Source organism: Staurois parvus, unplaced genomic scaffold (assembly GCF_062004578.1).
Source record: "Staurois parvus isolate SC_StPar_1 unplaced genomic scaffold, SC_StPar_1.0 ptg000154l, whole genome shotgun sequence".
NCBI lineage: Eukaryota > Metazoa > Chordata > Amphibia > Anura > Ranidae > Staurois > Staurois parvus.
The window spans coordinates 23,660,001-23,676,825 of record NW_028317950.1 but is presented as its reverse complement, the minus strand read 5'-3'; the positions used below and the strand labels follow the sequence as shown (position 1 = coordinate 23,676,825).

Below are 16,825 nucleotides of genomic sequence, written 5' to 3'. Positions count from 1 at the left end.
CATATATATACACATTTTTTTATTTTTACTCGTTTTGCACACAGCTGCCTAAAGGCAGTTCAGGGCCTGGATAACCAATTCCTCCATGTTCTTTGTGTAATACAGACCATGCATAAGGTCCTGTCATAAAAGTGATCCAATAGATCAAGGAAAACAATCACTAACAGTTTTGATTGTTTCACACTGCCAATAAACAATGTCCATAGATGACCGTAGTCTGCTTAGAGCTCTCCAAAACTGCCATTCACAGCCACCATTAATCTTTTTTATTTTTGACTAAAACCTAACTTGTATCCTTTTTTGCTAGATCACAGATTGATGAAATAGGAGGGAGAATCACTTTGTCACAAGAAGCCACCATTCATGCCTCAGACTCTTTGATAGACCAGGGTTGCCTATAGCAACCACATTCTTCCCACCATTCTTTCAACCCTGATTTGAAAATGAGTGATTTGAGGAGAGGCCAGTCATGAGTTTGACAGGTCAAGTCCCATGAATGAATTCCATTTTGTTTTCCTTGCAGTCCTGAAACAAGCAGAACAAAATGGACATCTAGAAAGTACTTTAGCCAGTATGCTGGTATTTGTTTTTATAAATGTAGCCCTATGTCATTTATTTTTTCCTCTTGTAGTCTGTCAGTCTACCATGCGAAAAAGCTGCATGGACATAGTCAATGGACAGAGGAAGAAAATTGTGTCATCCACAGGAACATTTGTAACATTTTCTAACTAGTGCCAGAAGAGTGCGGCTGAATTATTTGAGTAAATGGGAGTCTTCTGTCCATCTGCTTTTACCAGCTTACAGGCTATGAAAAAATAGAAGTGTTTAACCATTTCAATACCATGCAATTTTACACCTTCCTGCCCAGGCCATTTTTCAGGTTTCAGCGCTCTCACACTTTGAATGACAATTGCGCGGTCATACAACATTGTACCCAAACTAAAATTTTATCATTTTCTTCACACAACTAGAGCTTTCTTTTGGTGGTATTTAATCACCGCTGGGGTTTTTATTTTTTGCTAAATTAACAAAAAAAGACCAAAAATTTTGAAAAAAAACACGTTTTTGTTTCTGTTATAAAAGTTTACAAATAAATAATTGTTCTTCATAAATTTAGGCCAAGATGTATTCTGCTACATGTCTTTGGTGAAAATAACCCAAATTAGGATGTATTTTTTAGTTTGTAGGAAAGTTATAGAGTTCACAAACTATGGTATAGATCTGAATATTGATCAATCCTGAAGTACTGACGGCCAATCTAATTTCTTGAGGTCCAAGAATGTCAGAACAGTACAGATATCCCCACAAATGACCCCTTTTTGCAGGAGTAGACAGTCCGACGTACTTCATAAGAGGAATGGCGAGTTTTTTGAAGTTGTATTTTTTTTGTCATAATTTTTCGGAAAATTAAAAAAATTATTGTCACAATTTTTTTTTTTACATACTGTCACCAGTGCAGTACAGCGTCATCATATAACTGGCATGGCGGTGAACAGGGACACTGACTGGTAACAGTATGAAATATATATATATTTTTTATTTTATTTTTTTTATTATTTTTAATTTATTACTTTTTTTTATTTTTTTTAAGATTTTTTTTCATATTTTACTATAACCAAAGTAGTACAATGTTACCATAGTAACAGTGTACTACTTTGGGGAAGCGATCTGTTTTTTTTCTTTTACACAATTTGCTTATAGCAAAGAATTACTTTGCTATAAGCAAGCATTTACCAGAATGAAATCGATTCATTCAGTTTTTTTTTTTTTTGTGCTTAGCTGTGATTTGGTCACAGCTAATCACATGACATGTGCATGTGACCTGCTGTGACCATTCGCAGCTAGGCACTAGTATACAATGGATGGCATGAATGAAGCCATCCATTGTATACAACTGTCATGTGACTTGCTGTGATTGGTCACAGCAGGTCACATGGTACCAGCAACGGGAGCCGGTACTCGGATCTGTCATCGGCCATGTCCGAGGTACACGGCCGGTGACAGATCGCGCTGCTGCGCCGCTCTGCAGTTGCGCGAACTGAGCATGTTCGGGAGCACGCCAAATGGCGTGCACCCGGAATGCAGAAGCACTTTTGCCGCCGCCAAACGGCCATTGGCCGGGCGGCAAATGGTTAAATAGAATCTGTGATCCCGGTTACTTTTCTAAACCAAGTGCCTTCTCCTATGATGTTGCCTTATCACTGATCAAATCTGATTTGAAATTAGATTTCAGTCTATTCAGCAAGAGTTTCAGAAGGTGAGACTGTCTTTACAAAAAGTGGCAGCTACACCTTGGTAATTCTGCCACTGACTGAACCTTGCTAGCAAAATTGCCAGTTTTTGTCTAAAGTACCTTCATACATGACCTGTTCATAACTTTAAAAATCTCCAGGAATATAGTTTTCCCCTCTCACATAATACAACAGCAGTACTCTATAGCAATTACAACTCCTTGCACAATGCTGTCAGTTTAACATCAGGAATATAGGACTGCTCTTCTAAATATTTTGCTGCCCTCTTAGAGCCGAGAGTGGGGACTAGGACAGAATTTCTGCAGCTATTTCTTCCTATATACACCCATCTAATAGACCTGCTGCTGTACTGTCATTGTGGGATGGCTGTTCTTGGGGGATGTTTGCAACTATAAGAGTACAGTTGCTACATATAGTTGAGTTAAGAAAAAGCACAAGCAGAATACTGGGTTTTAATTCTCACTTACCGTTTTTGTCACTAGAACAGGGGTCCAATTTTAAATAATTCTCGACAGACTGCAGAATGTTGATCAAATGTGTTAAAAGCAATATTTTTGTTTCTTTATTTTTTAGAATTTATTGTTAAATTGTCCTGCCCAATAAACAAGTTTCCCTCAAATAAAATGCGTTTGTACATATTGCACAGTGTTGTCCAGTCACCATTCAGTGTGTAACAAATAAAAAGGGATACTATAAACTGCTTCTTTTACAATGATCCCAACCAGCGTGGAGGCAACGAGTCCAGCTCAGCCTCGCTCTTCTCTTTCAGCAGCTAGAATGATTTTCTTTCCAGTGTGTCTACTTACAAACATTCAGTGTGGATACAAGTTATCAAACTATACAGTTTTTTACACAGCAGGGAACACAAACAGTTAGCACTTTGCAGTTAAGTTTGGCACAGGGTTTACATTGAATTTTACCAGTCTTTACCCGCTGCGAGCAGACAATTCTCTCTCTTTTCTTTCTTCTTCTTCCTGCTATTGAAGGTCACAATTCACGCTGAGATAAATGTGTACTATTCTCAGTTAAGTCACAAGGATACAGAGATCCACATAGGCAGCAATATTAACTGTACACAGAATTATCTGTTTTCTTTTTTTTTTCCCCTAACACTGAGAAAGACGAATGCCAATGAACGCACAATATAACAGAACATTTAGCAACAAGGTCGAATGGAAACTGTACATATCACAAAACCCCCTCTACCAGGGAGGCACTTGTAGAGAGTGGTTAAATTGGCATTTGTGGCAAGGAGGACCAGTCTCCCCTTGCTGCACACTAAACCCCAAAACAGCGTGGCTACTTATTGCACTTACAGAACCAACAAGCAATGAGGCTCATTATTCGGGGATCATTTCTGTCCTGCATCACTCCCCGACTAGTCTTATTGCTGAAGAACCAAAATAGCAGTGTGGGTCTCTAGTTCTTCTTTGAGGAAGATTTTCGGCATTTGGTGGTAGGAGACATGATGGGAGAGCTGCCATCCAGTGTCAGACTAAAGTCCCTGGTGGTGTGCCTTCTGTTGACCTCTCTCCTTGTGCCCGACTCGTCATGGTGGCCTGGCTGTACAGGTCCTCATCAACGTACTCTGAAAAGTGCCTGATTGGGGGAAGGGGGGGAGAGGGAACATGGGGGGCAGGTGAGGTGGCCGATGACAGAATGCAAAAGCAGTTTGTGAAGGGGGCAAGCAGTGCATACCATAATTAATTGGTGGAAAAGTGTTTCCACATAACAAAAATTGGATAGATTAATGAACATTTGAATGTGAAGAGAAAGGGAACAGTGTTTGAGTGGGCATTGAATTAAAAATTAAATGAAAGTTCAGGGAGAAAAGAGGTGTGAAAAAGAACAAAAAATATGGTCACATTTTTGAGAGCGGACACAGATTGATAATATGTGCAAAATGGAGTAGGAACAGTAACATGAATATAAAATGGAGATCGGTGTTTGGAATAGAATCAAAGAAGAAAGGAAAAAGAAATTAGAAAGTCATAAGGTTCACGAAGCACCCCATGCAAAAGAAGCACAAAAAGTGTCCATCCCCTATTCATATTCTAAGTTTATACCAACTAAGCAGAAAAAAAAGCTCTTTTCCCCTCAGTTTCATTATCCAGTTGAATTTGGCTGTACTGAGTCACAGAGTATTCCCCCCACCCCTTCCTAAGAAATAAAAAAAAAAAAAAAAACACACATATAGTGTAGTGTGTATATATGTATGTATGATATATAAATATATCATATATACACACACACATACAAAATTATTATTTTTTTAACTCAGCAATAAGGAAGACTTTTCGGAGGACCAGGATAAGGCCAGATTTTTCAGCAGCCAGTGGGGAGGTTGAGAGATACATAAATGGACGCAATATTTGTGCACAAGACAGGAGAAAGTTCAGTAGAGGACTTCGTACCTGCTATGCAAAGGGGCCCCAGTAAAACTGATTGAATGTGGAAGTGGAGATCCAGTCTGATAGTGTCCCTCGTGATAACCTGGACGATAGTATCTCTGGTACTGCATGTGTGAGGGAATAGGGCCCCTTTGAACTCCCCCAGATGCTGCTGAATTGCGCAGATACCAGTCCCGAAGCCCCTCCAGTGCCAGAGCTTTGTGCACATTCCTCTCCATTGTCTCCGGGGGTGGAGCCCGAGGCTGACTCCTAGAGCGAGGGCCTGGATGGGAGACTTGGGGAGCACTGCGTTGTTGGAAGCCATCAGAGTGCCAAGGCTGCTGAAAATGACCAACATCAGTTAACTGAGGGCCACATGATTTGTTTCGAGTAACGTTTCTGCGCTGTTGGGTCTCGGCACGACTCCGAAGGGCTGGGCTACCCATATATCCCTCAAAGTAGCCGTCTCGTCTAGAGTAATGGCTACTACCATCAGGGTCAGCCCACCAGGGCGAGTCGGGTTCCACCCACCACTGACCTTCTGATTCTGCCCACCCTCTTGTTTGCTGCTGTTGCTGCTGGCGCTCCATATAATAATCTAACAGTATCTCTTCATATGGAAGACGAGAATTGGTGTTTGGGGTCCTGGGGTCCGGGGATCTTGCCCCTCGCTGTTGGTGGTGCGTGGGTGCCGGACCTGCCTGAGGGCGATCGCTCAAAGCTTCTGAACTCTTAAAGGAAGGTTTTCCCTGGGTCTCAGCAGGAGGGGGTCTCTCTATCAGAGCTTCAGAACTATTGCTTCGCCGGCTTCTGGCTGAATGAGTGTGTGGACGCTCACTGGGGAAGCCTACTTGAGAGTCTTGACTTCCTGTCCATTGCCTCTGCGACAACCCTGACCCATCCGACCTAGAAAGGAGAAAAAAAATTGGTTAGTGTGGAGACAAGCTCGGTCTTTTCTAATTTGTTCTTTGCAAACCCAGTGTATAGCTGAACCCCAAGCAGATATTGAAAATATCAAATGATTCAGGTATGAATTTATTAAATGTAACTTATAAAACGTATCTGACCTTAGCTCTATATCAGACTCCTGTAATTCCTGGTACAGAAGATCTCAAACTGGAGGAGGGAGAGCTGCAACAATTTGGTTTGCTGCTTTGCATATGAACTGGTAAGGAACATTCTAACAATAGTGGACAGCAGAGTGTTGACTCATCACTGTGCTGCTAATGCATGTTGACTCTCCAATGAAAGGCTGGTCAGGGAGATGACCTAGCTGAATTGTCTAAATGCAGTAAAAAAAAAATAAATAAAAATTAAAGGTCCCCAACCTGGCCACCTAATATGGCTTTGTAAGCTGAAAGACAGAACGTACAACCTTCTCTATGCAGGACTGCCAGATCTTACCAAAAAACTTGCCAGCACCCTCCGACTAAAGCAACCCTGCAGTACCTACCTCAGTGCAGAGCTGCTGCAGGCATTTCGGCTCAGGACTGGAGTGGCCGGAACACTTCGACCTTCGAGACTGGATAGACTTCGGGGGAAGGAACGCGTAGGGCTGTGAATGGAAAAGAAGACTGGGTGAATTATCTTTACATAAAATAAATACAGGCAGATAGATCTTACTTCCAGGCAAGTGCTCTTTTCAAACCAGTGTAGGTTAATCACTTTCAGTCTTTGCCCTGTCATGGCAGTATTGATATCTTTCAGCTGGATTCAAACACACTACCCATAGGCAGTAAGCAGGCATTCTACATGTTACACCTGGGTGATTTAACACATTACCAAAGGGCAGCTGCCTGTGCCCCTCTAATCCCCCCTGCTGTGACAGCAGGCATGGCACCCACTGCCACAATTTAAAAAAAGTGGCAGTGCAGGGCTCTGCCCACATCATTCATTCACATAAATCTGCAAAGGAACGAATTGTAACTGCCGCCTACCAAGTGAGAGGAAATCCTTGAAAATTAAAGGGAATACCTTGGGGCTACCCAAGTCACCAGAACCAGTGTCCCCATTGAAAGATTTCACCTCTTACTTTTCTGCGGACAACTCAAAAACGTGGAATTTTCTTTTACTTTCACTTTTAATGAGAATGGTAAAACAGGCCAAATAGGGTGAACCCCCCAAATGGAGGCACAGACAGCAATAAAGCTGGTAAGTAGAACATGTTTGTTAATTTACCAAAAAAAAAAAAAAAAAAAGAACCTCTAGAAATCGCTTTAAGGTCACGCTATCATCTCCAGGTTGCACTTACAATGGTACCCTGGCTCAGTATTAGTAATATACAGTGGATATAAAAAGTCTACACACCCCTGTTAAAATGTCAGGTTTCCGTGATGTAAAAAAATTAGACAAAGATAAATCATTTCAGAACTTTTCCCCCCTTTAATGTGACCTATAAACTGTACAACTCAATTAAAGGGGGAGAGTAAGCATATAAAAACTAAAATAATGTGGTTGCATAAGTGTGCACACCCTCTTATAACTGGGGATGTAGCTGTGTTCAGGATTAAGCAATCACATTCAAAATCATGTTAAATAGGAGTCAGTACACACCTGCCATCATTTAAAGTGCCTCTGATTAACCCCAAATAAAGTTCAGCTGTTCTAGTAGGTCTTTCCTGACATTTTCAAAGGCATTAGATATACCCTAGAACACCGTGAAGACAGTCATCAAGTGGAGAAAATATGATGCAACAGTGACAATACCAAGAACTGGACGTCCCTCCAAATTTGATGAAAAGACGAGAAGAATCCAGGTCTAGAAGGCTGCCAAGAGGTCTGCAGCAATAATAAAGGAACTGCAGGAATATCTGGCAAGTACTGGCTGTGTGATACATGTGACAACAATCTCCCAAGTTCTTCCTATGTCTGGGCTATGGGGTAAAGTGGCAAGACAGAAGCCTTTTCTTATGAAGAAAAACATACAAGCCTGGATACATTTTGCAAAAAAACATCGGAAGTCTCCCAAAAGCATGTGGGAAAATGTGTTGTGGTCTGATGAAACCAAGGCTGAACATTTTGGCCATAATTCCAAAAGATATGTTTATCACAAAAACAACACTGCACATCACCAAAAGAATCCCATACGGTGAAGCATGGTGGTGACAGCATCATGTTTTGGGGCTGTTTTTCTTCAGCTGGAACTGGGGCCTTAGTCAAGGTAGAGGGAATTATGAACAGTTCCAACTACCAGTCAATATTGGCACAAAACCTTCAGACTTCTGCTAGAAAGCGGAACATGAAGAGGAACTTCATCTTTCAGCATGACAACAACCCAAAGCATACATCCAAATCAATAAAGGAATGGCTTCACCAGAAGAAGATTAAAGTTTTGGAATGGCCCAGCCAGAGCCCAGACCTGAATCCGATCGAAAATCTGTGCGGTGATCTGGAGAAGGCTGTGCACAGGAGATGCCCTTGCAATCTGACAGATTTGAAGTGTTTTTGCAAAGAAGATTGGGCAAATATTGCCAAGTCAAGATGTACCATGCTGATAGACTCATACCCAAAAAGACTGAGTGCTGGAATAAAATCAAAAGGCGCTTCAACAAAGTATTAGTGTAAGGGTGTGCACACTTATGCAACCATATTATTTTAGTTTGTTATTTTTACTTCCCTTCACCTAAAAGATTTCAGTTTGTTGTTCAACTGAGTTGTAGAATTGATAAATAATTTCGGAACTTTTTCCACCTTTTTAATTTAACTTATCTTTGTCTCATTTTTTTACATCACAGAAACCTGACATTTTAACGGGTGTGTAAACTTTTCATATCCACTGTAAGCAGCATGTACACATTCTAAAAGTTTCTTACAGTCAATTAAAAATAACTATACAAGGACTAACACCATTATGACATAATGAGGAAGAAAAGGTATATTTTTAAATACATCAAAGAACCAGGCAGAAGGACCCTAAATCTTCAAGCTTGATTGATACTGAGTGGATAACATTTTTTAACTCCCAACTCCAGACACAGTTATATTTCACTTTTTTCATTATAGGTACTTATATAGCGCTGTTGATTTACACACATATATATTGTACATACACATCAGTCCCTGCCCTCAAGGAGCTTATGGTCTAATGTCCCTAACTCACATTTATACATATATTGGGCAGCACAGTGGCTAAATGGTTAGCACTTCCGCCTGGCAGTACTAGAGTCGCTGGTTCGAATCCCAACCCCGGCACCACCTGCCTGAAGTTTGCATGTTCTCCCTGTGACTGTGTGGGTTTCCTCCGGGTACTCCGGTTTCCTCCCACACTCCAAAGACGTGCTGGTAGGTTAATTGGCTCCTGTCTAAATTGGCCCTAGTATGTAAATATATGAATGTGAGTTAGGGACTTATTAGGGGCTGATTAGTTATTGGTTAACAAGCAATTGAACAGGTGTACCTAGTAAAGTGGCCGGTGAGTGTATATGCTTACACGATCTATCATCCAGAGCTGCAAATTCTTTGATTTACAATTCTCTTTTGGAAAGTTCAAACCCTAACTGCCTTCTGTATGTTGCATGCTGGTTAAAGGATCTCAGTGCTAATTAGGAACAGGAGGACTGGAGACAAGTTTGACAGCCCACAGCTCCCTGTACTGTTGACGCACCAGTAGTGCAGTCTAACCTTGTATACTTATGTGATCACAATGTTTACGCAAGTTTTTCACCCTCTTCTTCAGGTATGTTTTAGGTGATGCTAATCTCCTGGTACTCTCCAGCTTATATGGCGGGAATGTTCCAAAATCTGGAGATATTGGACCAATGTATACAAACGTGTACACGTTTTTGGGCAAAAGTATCCCAAAAGAGGTCCTGTTAAAACATGAAACAATTTCACCTCTTGATGCTCTTGTTCCCTACAGCTTAGTAGGTTGTCACCAAAGCACAGTAGTTCTTTTACTCTGCGATTGCACAAGAAAAGATGTCCTGGTACTCACTGAATGAGAAAATGGCTGCAATCCTCGATAATGCCAAGCAGAAGCATAAATGTATCTGGACTCCTTGGATTGAGCATTATCTCCCTATTGACTTGGACCATTCACTTTAGGTTCTCTCACATATTAGACCACCCTAACAGGCACTCAAATACAAAAGTATAAAAGTAGCCTGGATCCACCCCCAGTTACCCCACATCCCTTCCTTTTGCTTGTGAGCTTCTGTGTAATTTTATTTATCTTTATATGGTGTCCGCTTGACTCTGGACTCACACTTATTTACTACCCATTTGGGCTAAGGAGGCTCTTTCACTGCATACTTCCACCAGCCCAAACAAACCCATTGCCATATCTCCATTCATCTCTATGAAAGCTACACTCCTCTCGTTCTCTCATCTTTTATCATTCATTAAAAAAAATTAAAATAGAAAATAGTAACAATAATGAACCCACCTTGCAGTGCTGGCCATGGAGTTACGCCTGTTCCGAATTTCACAGTACATTTCCACAGGTGATGCTTTCCAACCAACCCTCCGCTCAGGACTATTGGAGACAGCACGGGAGTGCTCAGCAATGCGAGGAGGAGAGGGCCTCATTCCTGGAGCAAGAATGTCATCTGCAGGCCAGAATTATTCATTCTTTTAGTGCTATTTTATATTTTTATGTATGTCACAAGCATGGAAATGTCTTTGAAGTGTACAACGTGAACTTCCTTTTCTAGCCATACTCACCATGGCTGCCCCCATCAGATAATGAACTGCACTCTGATTGGAAAGCTTCATCTGTTAAAAAGAAAAAAATATGTATTATTAGTAAGATTGGTTCCTTGCATGAATTCTTATCTTAGAAAATTGCTCTCTATTGCCGTTCTAGATCCTTATCAGACACTGCAAACTCATCTGTTTAATCCCTGTACAAAAATGATAAAAGATGATAATTCTTTATATATGCTATATTTGCAATACACATTGTTTTTAATAAAAGGCTGCCATGCAGAGTATTTTAAATTATTAAAATTTAGAAAGTGTAGAACCTCCCCAGTTAGTGATTAAATCTCGTTTCCAATCAAAATCCTGCAACTAATAGACCATGTAAGACAGCCTGTACTCCAGCTGCTGTACAGTTTCATTTGTGGAGCTGGGACACCTTCATGAGCTTTATAACCAGCCCTGGGGGCTGTTATATTGTAACTGTCAAGCAGTCCAACTCCACAGCAAGGGCATGCTCTCTTTGCCTCGCTACAATAGGTATTTATATTTATAGCTGGAGTTCTTTAAATGACTGAAATAATGGCAAAAGGTACTTGGATACCTACTCCCTGGTTAGGACATGCACTTACCGACCAGACTGTGGGGGACTCTATGTGTAGGCCTCAGGCCCAGTTTTCTGCGCAGGTTATTACTTTGTTCCTCTATTTCCTGCAGCCTGCGCAATGCATCCAGATAAACCAGTCTGCGTTTTCTACGCTGCTCCGCAGTCAGTTCTGTGCTCTGTTCTGCAGCAACACTCAGCTTGCGAGCAGCTTCTGCCATCTGTAGCTGCAAAGCAAAATCCCGCTCCAAACGGTCCAACTGCGCTTCCTGCAAGAAAGAACCAAAAGTAGATCTATAGACCAGCCATTCTCAACCAGGGTGCCCAGGCACCCTGGGGTGCTTTGGCAAAATGTCTAGCGGGTGGAACAAGCCTGCCTTTTAGTTACACAAAGTCACAGGTTTTCATTGTACACCATTATGACCTTCTAGCTGCCAGCGTCCTGACAACCAATGACATCATCAGTTGATAAGGAGGATGTCAGCTGCCTGCACAGCATCCTAGTTTGACCCTCCCCTGCCCCTCTCCATCAGTACTGGGGTCACATTAGCTCAGTGATGTATAAAAACTGAGGGAGAAGAGAAACACTGGAATACTACTATTACCAGTGTAAAAAAGTGTCTTTGGAAGAATAAATCACCTCTAATGTTGGGTGTCCTACACGTGTGGATGTTACGGTGTTATAAAAAACTATTAGAATAGTTTTTCACATTTTAGAATGGGGTGCCTCAAAACTGTGCATAATTTTAAAGGGTGCCTCAGGACTGTCCATAATTTTAAAGGGTGCCTTGACTGAAAAAAGATTGAGAAATACTGCTATAGACACTGAGGTAGGGCACATGCAGGACTATATCAAGTATGACCACCAGATGGCATACACCACTGCTTTATCTGTATAACCTATCATGGAAGAATTCCAATTGAAATAAAAAACTTTTCTATTCAAATTAAAAAGAAGAGCTATTTAAATCTCTAACAATATTCTGTTTATACTTTAGAATTAATTGCATGACTACAGGAGGAAGGCTCAGGGCTCCATATTTTTTTTTTCACAGAAGTGATTAGGTAACAAAAAAAAAAAGAAAGAAAGAAAGAAAGAAAGAAAAGAAATGCAGCCATCACATCTAACCAAGTACTAATATGCTGCAATATAATACATTTTTGTTTCTAAGTTTAGATATACTTTAATTTGCTTTATCCAGAGTATGTGAAGTGCACTTTACATTATATTGTACTTACTGAAAGTTAAATGGAAAGTGTGGGCAGCACAGTGGCTAAATGATTAACACTTCCGCCTGGCAATACTAGGGTCATTAGTTCGAATCCCAACCATGGCACCACCTGCCTGGAGTTTGCATGTTCTCCCTGTGCCTGCGTGGGTTTCCTCCGGGTACTCCGGTTTCATCCAACACTCCAAAAGACATGGTAGGTTTACTAGATCCTGTCTAAATTGGCCCTAGTATGTGTATGTATGAATGTGAGTTAGGGACCTTAGATTGTACACCCCTTGAGGGTTAGGGACTGATGTGAATGTACAATATATATGTAAAGCGCTACGTAAATTGACAGCATTATACAAGTACCAGTAATAATAATAATCGAGCACAACCACAGTCATGATTTGGAAAGAATATCAGCTTCAGTAAATGAAATCTGTTTGTCTTGAGGATGCACCAATCACACACCAGTGTGCAGTGGTCAGACAGTCGGGAAGAAAGTCCCACTAAGCAGTGTTTATGCAAGGTCAAACACAAGGTATACAAGAAAAAAAAAACAAAAAACAAAAAAAAAAACACGGCATTTATGGATCTCATGAATTATGAAAAAACTGCAGCTGCTCACTTCTGCTCTGGTAACCGCTGCCGCGGTCATTCTGAATGCTCGCGGCCTCCTTGTGACAGCTGGGGGTCTCTCGCCATATTCCAGGGGGTATTCCGCAGGCACCTGTCCAGTCAGTTCCTGCTCAGAAAGAAGGGAACTATTAGTATTATCAATAAATATTATATTATAAATCAATTATTACAGTAGTGGTTCTGTAGGTGTAGTCAGACATGTGCCATCATGACAATCATAGGTACACTGCTGATGCTCACATTCAGAATAAACTTTACAGTCAATACCACTATCAGAAAACATGTACTTGCTCTGTCTGATAGGAACAATACAGTCACTTGCCCAGAGGAGTAAGGACTTATGGGGAGAGCTTCTATGCATTAAACCATCCAATCCCACGAAGACACTTAGAAGAACTTCCAAGGCCAAAATATTCCTTAAACTATATAATTGTGGATATTATTCATTGTAGGAAAAATATCCACTCTGAAATTTCATTACAGAGTTTTACCAATGCTAAACTTTACCCAGCCAGCACAAAGCTACAGGATTGGTTCAACCTCTCCATCCTCAACAACATACACCTACCCAACCCTCATCCTTCCATTCGGTGACAGGTGCTGTAAGAAAATACTTGGTGCTTTCAGGTATGGAGGAGCATGTTACTCACCCCACGTCATGGTCAATCAGCGTTTTTATAGAAAAGTCTATCGTGTAATTTTGATGACTTGAAGCTTTCACAAGGCATTCTGTTCTCTCCCAATAACTGAATGCAGTGGCAGGGAAAGCAATTCTATAGTACATGCTGCTGTAGAGGACTGCAATAAACTCAATAAAGTGGACCAGTTGCTTTGGCCCACATGGGCAAATCATAGGCTCATATAATAAAGAAGTGCAGCGCTAAAAATGAGTAATGGTAAAATCTGTCCCAAGTTGGAAATAACAATACAATAGCTAAAAGTATAAAATTCTCAATAGCAGTGACAGTCTGTATAATAAAACCGGTGTGGCATAACAATCAAATCCAGTGGCGGTGCTCCCAATAATATGGTAAAAATTGCGCACTCACCAAATGCATACTTCAAGTACGCAGTGTATGAATCAATAAAGATCTCCTTAACAGATATAGGTGTGGTCTGGAACGCCTCAGAGCCGGGTGGTTGTTGTGTGTGCCATGGAAGGCATTGTCCAAGATATAACAGTTGGTACAAAGGAGCTATTTATTTATAGAGCCCTGCTGTGATCCAGTCATCCATCCACTGTATCCAGAGAGGGGAGCACCTGTAAGCAGGCACTTGTACCCATCCATCCCATAAAGGGATCTCTGGCGAGCTGGATCTTCTTACTTCTCTGAGGGCTCATAACAACACCACCCTGAGGGAGGATTATTCACGTTCCAGACCACACCTATATCCGTTAAGGAGATCTTCATTGATTCATACACTGCGCACTTGAATTAAGCATCTGGTGAGTGTGTAATTTTTACCATATTATTGGGAGCACTGCCACTGGATTTGATTGTTACGCCACACCGGTTTTATTATACAGACTGTCACTGCTATTGAGAATTTATACTTTTAGCTATTGTGTTATTTCCAACTTGGGACAGATTTTACCATTACTCATTTTTAGCGCTGCACTTATTTATTATATATCTATGACAAGGTTTTTATATTGGTTTCCTTGAGTGTTTCAGCTGCTTACCGGAGAGCGCTCACTTTATTACTTTACTCACAAAACACAGGCTCACTTTAAAGGATAAGTTCACCTTTCAAAACATATTACATGTTATGGCCGCAATTCCGCTTTGTCACAATTTATTTAAAAAAAAAAAAAAAAAAAACACCTTGCCGCGTCATTCATTCCCAGATTTCTGTGAATTGGAACACCAACACAGCCTTTGCGGCTGTCGGCTTGTAGTTCTCAATGAACTAGGGTGGCACTGTTGAGGGCTCTAGTAGTTCATTGATTCTTCCTGTCAGTGAGAAACTGCTTGCCTGTACAGGAAAACAGCTTACACTGAAATCTGTAGTCCTGCATGACACCCACAATCTGCTGATCACAGGGGCAATGCTTTCCAGGCTCCAACAAAAAAAAAAATGGAAAAAAAGAAAAGGAAATGCACATTTTGTAACCTGCAAACAAATGTATTATATTTTTTTAACAGTGAACGTATCCTTTAAAAAGGGGAACTTTAGGTAAATATGTAATCAGCAAATCTGTTCAGCCAGTCTTGTGATTTTGGCAGCCTTGCCAGAGAGCCCAGCCAAGTCCGTGACTTCCATAGAGATATTGTAGTTAGCAATGAAGCCTGGTCTAGGACCAGCCCATCTGGGAATGGGCAATGAAGGGGCAGCAGTACTCTGATGAAGTACAGTATTGTGAGGTCCCCTCTTGTAAGTATGTTCACAATGTTAAAAGTGAGAGCACAAAGCAAAGCAGTGTGCTGTCCCTCACTCTTTCAGTTTGAATGTTGTGGTGCAAGGGGTTACCATACCAAGGCAAATTCAGGTATTTTGACTAGTTTAACCCCTTTACGACTGATTAACACATGTGCAAGGGCAAAAAAGAGTGGGGTTTAAACACCCACAGGCCACATATACGCGCTGCTGGGCGGCCATTGTTTCTGTACACAGAGGACTCCCAGCACAGAGACTGATCTGTACAAGGCCGTTCTTGGTACCTGCTAATGATCAAAAGCCGGTGGGACTGGCTCCTGTTCAAGTGACCACCAATTACATAGGTCAAGAAATCAGACAATTCCCCCCCCCCCCAAGCATTCTGAATTTTTTAAAGGGATGTCAGGTTGGGCAGGTAAAGGTTAATGTAAATAAAAACATTTATATATAGTATATATATATATATATTTAACTTTATTATAAAATACCTGAATTTGCCTCGATATTGTAATCCCTTGCATGGCAAAATTCAAACTGAAAGAGTGAGGAGAAGCACTCTGCTTTGCGCTCTCATTTTTAACACTGTGAGCATGCTTGCAAATGGGGACAGCACAATAATGTATCATCTGAGTGACAATTCTCCTTCATAAATTTTTGTATCAGCCTTTAGTTTAGTTCAAGCCACTCTTACCACAGAGAACCTCTTCATTCCCCCTTTTGTATGAAGATACATCGACATATTCCGTGGTCCAATTCCTAGAACAATACAGAATACTCAGCAAAAAGTTGTACTCACAGCTTCCTGCAGACACAGTCTCCGCAGCTCATTCACTTTCTGTCTCAGCGTCTCCTGTAGATCTCGCTGTTTGTCTGTGAGTTCCGAAATCAGCAGAGCTCTCTGCTTGGAGGAGGTGTCAAAAGGAGCCCCACCTAGGAAGAGAGCAGCATGCACATGATCAAATTATGGCGTCCACCTCAGCAAGTTACACGTCTCAGGTTTTCCAGATACCCATTGCTTTCACTGATTGGTATTGTAGCAGAATATAGACTGAGGGAATGTATACCTTGCTACAACTTGTATGGCCCTGTGATGACATTTGTTATGTTGCAACTTTGTCTCAATTGGTTCCCGGTCACACCGGTGCGAATTGTCATGAGATCTGATCGTTTCAAACCGCATGACAAGTTGCAGCCTATTGTCCACAATGGAAGCGGCCAAATCGGTGCCACTCCGACTCTGTTGGAATCACACTGATTTTGAACGCAGTTCATGTGCAACTTGCATTGACATCTGTCGCAGCACCAAGTCGCACCTGAAGTTGCACTGACATCTGACTTTGAAATCATGCGACTTCATTTGAAATTGCACAATTTCAAAGTCGGATTCGATGTGGCCGAAATCGTAGATTGTTATAGTGTGGGGTGGTAGTGAAACAATGTTGCTTTCTAGGCAATACCAGTATTATGCTTTATAAAATAGAAGACTCTGTAGTGCTATACAATAAACAGGTCAACATACACACCCCACTACCTATCCTACCCTCCCCCAACACTTGACTGCTGTCACTGCTCCAGCGTTGTCCCGTCTGCAGCACTGCTCCTCTTCCTGGCTCCTGTTAAACTCTTGTGAGGAGGGAGCAGGGACGGGGCTTACTGGTGCTGTATGTATCTATGGATGCACACAGCCCTGCTAAGGAGCATGTGTGCCCA

At 41.3% G+C, this 16,825-nt stretch overlaps 1 protein-coding gene across 2 annotated transcripts in view; it reads right to left on the bottom strand.

Annotated features, from left to right (window-relative positions):
• Nucleotides 1-2,776: 2,776 nt before the first annotated feature.
• Nucleotides 2,777-16,825, bottom strand: part of CCDC120 (coiled-coil domain containing 120) — a 67,001-nt gene continuing 52,952 nt past the window's right edge. For both annotated transcript variants that reach the window (XM_089675246.1, XM_089675249.1), the window contains 8 exons: nucleotides 15,912-16,045; nucleotides 12,726-12,842; nucleotides 10,912-11,152; nucleotides 10,304-10,354; nucleotides 10,026-10,188; nucleotides 6,096-6,197; nucleotides 4,667-5,548; nucleotides 2,777-3,851 (listed from right to left, as the gene is read on the bottom strand). In XM_089675246.1, the coding sequence (XP_089531372.1) occupies nucleotides 3,743-3,851; nucleotides 4,667-5,548; nucleotides 6,096-6,197; nucleotides 10,026-10,188; nucleotides 10,304-10,354; nucleotides 10,912-11,152; nucleotides 12,726-12,842; nucleotides 15,912-16,045 (1,799 nt within the window). In that variant the 3' untranslated portion in view covers nucleotides 2,777-3,742. The remainder of the gene's footprint in view (nucleotides 3,852-4,666; nucleotides 5,549-6,095; nucleotides 6,198-10,025; nucleotides 10,189-10,303; nucleotides 10,355-10,911; nucleotides 11,153-12,725; nucleotides 12,843-15,911; nucleotides 16,046-16,825) is intronic.